The 8,089-nt window shown below is 41.8% G+C and overlaps 1 protein-coding gene across 1 annotated transcript; it reads left to right on the forward strand.

The window, feature by feature from the left end:
• Positions 1-204: 204 nt before the first annotated feature.
• On the forward strand, positions 205-777 carry LOC138892597 (uncharacterized). The gene has a single exon (XM_070176333.1). The coding sequence runs from the start codon at positions 205-207 to the stop codon at positions 775-777; it is 573 nt and encodes a 190-aa protein (XP_070032434.1).
• Positions 778-8,089: the final 7,312 nt, after the last annotated feature.

Here is an 8,089-nt window from a genome sequence, read left to right on the forward strand (position 1 = left end):
AGTCTAGTAAGAACTTTGTCGGCTCGGATGATTATCAAGGCGGTCAGTGCTCCCAGGTGTGTTCTAATCTCGTTTGTATGCTCCCGTTGGATGTTTCTCCATAACTGCTTCAGCTTGTGTGGTGCAACCATGTCGTTCTCTATATCTACTCCGGTTGGCGAGTCTATTATGGCCGCACGGGTTTATAGTTGTTGTGTTATCACGATGCGTGGTCGGGACACCGTGGCCTACCTCATTGAATTGGGGATGGTTGATTTTGATGTAATTATGGGAATGGATTGTCTTTATTCATGGTTTGCTAAGCTCGACTACCTAACTAGAACTGTGAGGTTTGAATTTCCTAATGAGTTAGTTGTTGAGTGGAAAGGGGATAATGTGATGCTGAAGGGTAGGTTTATTTCTTACCTTAAGGCCAAAAAGATGATTAACAAGGGGTGTATCTATCATTTGGTCCGGGTTACGGACACCGACGCTGAGGCGCCTACACTCGAGTCTGTGCCAGTTGTGAATAAATTTCTAGAGGTCTTTCCTAATGAGCTCCATGGGATTCTGCCAGACAAGGAGATTGATTTTGGGATTGATGTGATGCCATGCATGCAGCTTATATCTATTCCGCCCTACGGAATGACACCCATAGAATTGAAGGAACTAAAGGAACAATTGAAGGATTTGTTAGAAAAGGGTTTCATCCGACCGAGTGTGGCACCATGGGGCGCATCGGTTCTCTTTGTGAGGAAGAAAGATGGATCACTGAGGATGTGTATTGACTACCGGTAGCTCAACAAAGTCACAATCAAAAACAAATACTCACTACCAACAATAGATGATTTGTATGATCAGCTACAGGGTGCTAGATACTTCTCCAAAATTGATTAACGATCCGGGTATCACCAACTGAAAATCAGAGAGCAGGATATTCCGAAAATAGCTTTTAGGACCCGATATGGGCATTTTGAATTTCTAGTGATGTCTTTTGGGCAAACAAATGCCCCAGCGGCTTTCATGGATCTTATGAATCGAGTTTTAAAGCCTTTCCTTGACTCCTTTGTGATAGTCTTCATTGACGATATTCTTGTGTATTCATGAGGTTGGGAGGACCATGCCAATCATCTCAAGGCAGTGTTGGAGACTCTTCATCAGCACCAATTGTATGTGAAGTTTTCAAAGTGTGAATTTTGGCTCGAATCTGTCACATTCTTGGGTCATGTTGTCTCTAGAGAAAGAATCAAGGTTGATCCTCAAAATATTTCAGCAGAAAGAATTGGCCTAGACCTAAAACGCCCACCGAGATTCATAGTTTCTTGGGCTTAGTAGGGTATTACAGTAAGTTTGTGGAGGGGTTCTCTACTCTTGCCTCTCCGTTGACTAAATTGACTCAGAAAGCAGTTAAGTTCCAATGGTTCGATGCTTGTGAAAGGAGCTTCCAGGAGTTAAAATCAAGATTGACTGCAGCGCCGGTGTTGACCCTGCCAGAGGGTACGGATGAATTCGTGGTATATTGTGATGCTTCAAGAATTGGGCTTGGGTGTGTATTAATGCAACACGACAAGGGTATAGTCTATGCATCTAGGCAACTCAAAAATCATGAAAAGAATTATCCAACTCATGACTTAGAACTCGCGGCGGTGGTTTTTGCATTGAAAATTTCGCGTCACTATTTGTATGGGGTCCATGTGGAGGTATTCACGGACCACAAGAGTCTTCAATATATTTTCAAACAAAAAGAGCAGATTTGAGGCAAAGAAGATGGCTTGAGTTACTCAAGGATTATGACATCGATATTCTATATCACCCGGGGAAAGCCAATGTTATGGCGGATGCGCTTAGCCGGAAATCTATGGGTAGTTTAGCACACTTGGAGTCATATCAAAGGCCATTGGCCAAGGAATTCCATCGATTGGCTAGTTTGGGAGTTCGTCTTACGGACTCTAATGAAGGAGGGGTAATTGTACAAAATAGGGTTGAATCATCATTTGTTGTGGAAGTCAAAGAGAAGCAATACAACGACCCATTTTTGGTGAAATTGAAGGAGGGGATTCAAAAATATAAGACTGCGGCTTTTGCTCTTGGCATGGATGATAGTACACTAAGGTACCAAGAGCGGCTATGTGTTCCGAATGTAGATGGTCTCCGGGAAAGAATCATGACCAAGGCTCATGCTTCTAGGTATTTCGTGCATCCAGGTTCTACAAAGATGTATCACAATCTCAAGGAAGTCTATTGGTGGAATGACATGAAAAGGAATGTGGCGGACTTTGTGGCAAGGGGTCCGAATCGTCAGCAAATGAAGGTCGAACATCAACGGCCTGGTGGGTTATCGCAGAATATAGAAATTTCAATGTGGAAGTGGGAGATGATTAATATAGATTTTGTGGTAGGATTACCACGCACTTCGCGCAAGTTTGACTCAATTTGGGTGATCGTGGACCGACTCACGAAATCAGCTCATTTCTTGCCAGTTAAATCTACCGACACAGCAGAACATTATGCCCAGTTGTATATCAAGGAAATAGTCAGGCTGCATGGTACTCCAGTTTCTATCATTTCCAATCGATGCGCTCAGTTCACGGCCAATCTTTGGAAGAAATTTCAGCAAGGTTTGGGTACTCAGGTGAATTTTAATACAGCCCTCCATCCACAGACCGATGGGCAAGCAGAGCGGACTATTCAGATGCTTGAGGACATGTTGCGTGCTTGTGCTCTTGAATTCAAGGGTAGCTGGAATGATCATTTGCCACTCAAAGAGTTTGATTATAACAACAGCTTTCATTCTAGTATTCAGATGGCACCATTTGAGGCATTGTATGTTAGGAGATGTAGATCTCCCATTAGGTGGTTCGAGATTGGGGAAGCCGAGTTGATAGGGCCAGACCTTGTACATCAGGCTATGAAAAAAATGAAGATCATAAATGAGCGGTTGAAAATAGCTCAGCGTCGTCAAAATTCCTATTCGAATGTTCGTCGCAGACACTTAGAGTTCAAGGAAGATGACTGGGTATTCTTGAAGGTTCCCCCATGAAAGGTATTATGCGGTTTGGGAAAAGGGGAAATTGAGTCTGAGGTATGTTGGGCCGTACAAAATCATTCAGAGAATTGGCCAGGTGGCATACAAGCTTGAGCTACCACCTGAAATGTCATTAGTCCACCCGGTATTCCATGTGTCTATGTTGAAAAAGGTAGTTAGAGATCCGTCAGCTATTGTGTCGGTTGAGACCATTGAGGTTAATGAAGAATTGTCATATCAAGAAATTCTAGTTGCCATTCTTGATAGGTGAGTCTGAAAGTTGAGGAATAAAGAAATTGCCTCCGTGAAAGTATTATGGCGAAACCAGCAGGTTGAAGAGGCGACGTGGGAGGCCGAGGAAGAAATGAAGAAGAAGTATCCTTACTTGTTTGAATAGCTGTGTAATCCTTTTTTTTATGAACTTGTCACCTATGAATTTAGTATCACTTGTTCAGTTAATGTAAAGGTGTTCCTTTTGATTATGTGTTGCTTATGAGGCCACGGTTGGTACTGTTATGAGTTTTTTACGTCGCTGAGTTGTGCATATGTTTGTAAGATGTGTTTTTGGGGCTCTCTGGCAGGTGGATAAGCCTAGTTACAAAGGGAACTCTAGCAAAATATTTGGAAATTTAGGGAGTTAGTTAAATTTGGGGTTGTTGGTGTAGGGTATTATAACTGAGTTGCACAAGGTGCTAATAATGGACGATGATCCTCATTCGATGACGAATGATCTTAAGTGGGGGAGGATGTAAGGCCCCGTAAAATTTTTCCTAAAAACCCTGTTTCCGTGATGCCAATGTAGGTGTAGAGGTTATATCCTGATAACGACAAAGTCGGGAATCCAAACTAGAGTAAGAATTTGAAAAGTAAATGCGGAAGCAATAACAATAAGGAATTGAACAACTAGCACTTAAGGGCAGAAAATAAAGGATATGGGAAAATTCAAGGAAAGAATTCCAAGAACTTCCAAGAACGCAAGTTCTATAGCCTTGACAAGATCAAAGTAACAATGTCGGCCGCCCCTACCTAATTTTGTGACTTTTCTTATTTCTTAGCAACCACCCTACCTAATTTTGATGACTTTGTTACCCCTTAGCAGCCCCCTACCTAATTGTAATGACTTTTTGTGCCTTAGTACTCCTATAAATAAGGAGTTCTTCTCATTCATTGAGACACTTCATTATTGATTAAGTATATCATACTTTGAGAGTTCTTTTGAACCTTAAAACAATAGATCCGAATCTCTTAGTATTCAAGAAATTCCTAGAATTATCAAGAACGAAACCTTGATAGAACCGCTCTGATACCACTTGATAATGACAAGATCGGGAATCCAAACTAGAGTAAGAATTTGAAAAGTAAATGCGGAAGCAATAACAATAAGGAATTGAACAACTAGCACTTAAGGGCAGAAAATAAAGGATATGGGAAAATTCAAGGAAAGAATTCCAAGAACTTCCAAGAACGCAAGTTCTGTAGCCTTGACAAGATCAAAGCAAGGTTCAAAAGAACTCTCAAAGTATGATATACTTAATCAATAATGAAGTGTCTTAATGAATGAGAAGAACTCCTTATTTATAGGAGTACTAAGGCATAAAAAGTCATTACAATTAGGTAGGGGGCTGCTAAGGGGTAACAAAGTCATCAAAATTAGGTAGGGGGCGGCCAAATCCCTTTGGGGCAGATTTGGGCCGGCCTTTAACAATATGTCAAGCTAAAGAGTTGCAAAATAAGGCCATTAGACTTCAAATGCAATTAAAGAAGCTTTTAATTGTGGAGGACGAGCTCAAGACCAAAGGAGATAAATTATACAAGTTTTACAATTATTTGGTGGCCCAAATTGAAGTCCAAGAGGAGGAAGATTGAGTCCCGAACTCGGCCCGATAACGACAAGGTCGGGAATCCAAACTAGAGTAAGAATTTGAAAAGTAAATGCGGAAGCAATAACAATAAGGAATTGAACAACTAGCACTTAAGGGCAGAAAATAAAGGATATGGGAAAATTCAAGGAAAGAATTCCAAGAACTTCCAAGCATTGGGATTTTTTGGAGGGAGGTTCTGCGGTGCACTATGCGACTGCAGAACCGTTCTGCAGTGCATTATGCGACCGCAGAATAGGTCTGCGGGCCCGCATAGTGACCGCAAACCAGGTCAGTTTCTTTCCAGCTCTGTCACTCATTTTCGCGGTCATTTCGCGGACCGCATAACCATTATGCGGTCGCATATGCGACCGCAGAACCCGTTACGGAGCTTCATTTCTGGGGTTTTTAAACCCGACCCAATTCCATTAAAACACACCCCATAGGCCATTTTAATCATATTTTCTGATATTTTTAGAGTGAGAGAAAGGGTCCTAGAGCCTTAAAACCTTAATGCACACCTAGTGTTTGATAAAATGCTCAAATGAGCTAAAACCATGATCGTCTTCCTAATTTTTGGTTCAACTTGTTATATTTCTAAAATAGATTGAAGTTGCTAAGAATTCCGGATCATTTTAGAGTTTGAGAAGCTCAATTGAGGTATGTTGGCTAACCCCCTTCTTCTTAGAATCGAATCCCACGGTGTTTATGTAATTGAAGTAAGTCCTTGATCATTATTGAATTGGATTTTCCTAATGTGGTTGTGTTGAAGGATGTTTGTTCAATGTTTATTCTAAATGATTCATCATGTCATCTTGCCATTTGAGAATATGTTCAAAATGTGAAATATGTGTTAGGAATGTTAAAACTTCATGTCAAGACCGAAATAAAGGTTGTTATGCCAAATTGTATGAAAGGCCTCTATGTGCCTAAGATTTCCCAAAATGCTCATATGGAAATAAATGTCTTGAATGGGAACCCCTATTGATGTTGATAATGATAATGATATTTGAATGTGGAAAAGGGAACTGGAACTATGAAATACGGCCAAGTGCCAAGAATGACTTTGTAATTGTTAAGAAGTACGATGTGAGATGATTGACTGAAGAAGGTAATGTCACAAATGAGATGGCCTAGCCGATAGGGCCGAGATCGGACTCCGTGTAAGAACACAGTGGTATTGTGGATGAAATTGTGATAATGTCTCAAATGAGATGGCCTAGCCGATCGGGCCGTGATCGGACGCCATGCCGCACACATGGTGGTACTGCGTTGGAAATTATAATGAAATTGTGGTAATGTCTCAAATGAGATGACCTAGCCGATCGGGTCGAGATCGGACTCCGTGTAAGAATACAGAGGTATTGTGAATTGTGGAATATCGGTACTAAAGATCACCCAACCTAATAATATGGAAATTGACTTAAAAACGTATATGATCCTTAACTTGTTATTTTAATATTATCTGAAGCCCTTATTGAATTCTTGAATGTTCCTCTTATATTATTATTCATTCTATTGAGTTGGTGTTTAGCTTTACATACTAGTGCTATTCGACGGTACTAACGTCCCTTTTGTCGGGGGTGCTGCATCTTTAAATGGATGCAGGTGGTTACATAGCAGACAGTGTTGATCACAGATAGTGTTGTATCCTCTTCTCAGCGGACTCGGTGAGCCCCATTTCATTCCGAGGTCAAGTATTGTACCTTTGGTTTATATTGTGGTCACATTTTGAGGTATAGCCAGGGCCTTATTGCCGGCACCATCTTTACTCTCTTTTGTATCTTTAGAGGCTCCATAGACACTATGTGGGTTGTGCATGGGGTGGTAGAAAGGTCAAACGGATTATGTTGTATTTTGGATTTTTTTTCCACTAAATCACAAAATGTATGCCTTTTGAAACTTAACAAGAAGTAGAAAAAATGAAATGGTTTGATAATGTCTATGCATATGGTCCTTCTACTGGTTAGCTAATAAAAACATGCCTTCTCTTACCATGGGTGAGTTGGGTAGAAAGTATATAACATGCTTGCTCGGCCGGATTCACTCGGTTGAGCACCGGTCGCGCCTCCTGAGGTTGGGGCGTGACACGATCGGCATAGCTCTTTTGTCTATACTACGCCGTGTGAAGCCGATCGTGAATCAAGTTAACCTCATCCAAATCATCCTGAACCAAGTCAGTACCCAATTACCTAGCCTCATGCGGCTCAAACTGACCCACCAAAGACCGACACCGTCTAAAGTACAAAGCCTCATGCAGAGCCATCTGAATGCTCGATTGGTAGCTGTTGTTATAGGCAAACTCTGCAAGCGGCAGAAACTGATCCCAAGAAACCCTGAAATACATGACATAAGCGCGTAGCATATCCTCTAATATCTGAATAGTACGCTCGGACTGACCATCCGTCTGAGGGTGGAATTTTGTATTCAACTCAACTCGTATGGCTAACTCTCGGTGCACTGCCCTCCAAAACTCTAATGTAAACTGCGTGCCCTGATCTGAAATGATGGACATCGGCACATCATGAAGGCGAACAATCTCGCGGATGTAGATCTCAACCAACCACTCCGAAGAATAAGTAGTCCCAATAGGAAAGCGCGAACTTGGTCAACCAATCTATAATCACCCAAATAACATCAAACTTCCTCGAAGTCCATGGGATCCTAACTACAAATTCCATGGTGACACGCTCCCATTTCCACTCTGGAATCTCAAGCCTCTGAAGCAATTTGCCCGGTCTCTGATGCTCGTACTTCACCTGCTGACAATTTAGGCACCGAGCTACAAACCCCGCTATGTCTTTCTTCATCCTCCTCCACCAGTAGTGCTGCCTCAAGTCCTGATACATATTTGCGGCACCTGTATGAATGGAATACCACAAATTGTGAGCCTCCTAAAGAATCAACTCACGTAGCCCATCCAAATTGGGCACACAAATCTGACCCTGCATCCGCAAAAGACCATCATCCCCAATAGTAAACCCCTTGGCATCACCGTGCTAAAACGTGTCCTTGAGGACAAGCAAATAGGGGTATTCATACTGACACTCTCTGATGCGATCATATAAGGAAGTCCGAGAAACCACACAAGCTAGAACCTAACTGGGCTCTGAAACATCTAACCTTACGAACTGATTGGACAAGGCCTGAACATCTTATGCAAGCGGTCTCTCACCAACATGAATAAATGCAAGGCTACCCATACTCACCGCCTTTATACTCAAGG

The sequence above is a fragment of the Nicotiana tomentosiformis genome, chromosome 5 (genome assembly GCF_000390325.3).
Source record: "Nicotiana tomentosiformis chromosome 5, ASM39032v3, whole genome shotgun sequence".
In the NCBI taxonomy this organism is placed as follows: Eukaryota; Viridiplantae; Streptophyta; class Magnoliopsida; order Solanales; family Solanaceae; genus Nicotiana; species Nicotiana tomentosiformis.

Bases quoted from the DNA above. Each gene is read 5' to 3' on its own strand.
- LOC138892597 (XM_070176333.1), top strand. From the start codon at position 205: ATGCGTGGTCGGGACACCGTGGCCTACCTCATTGAATTGGGGATGGTT.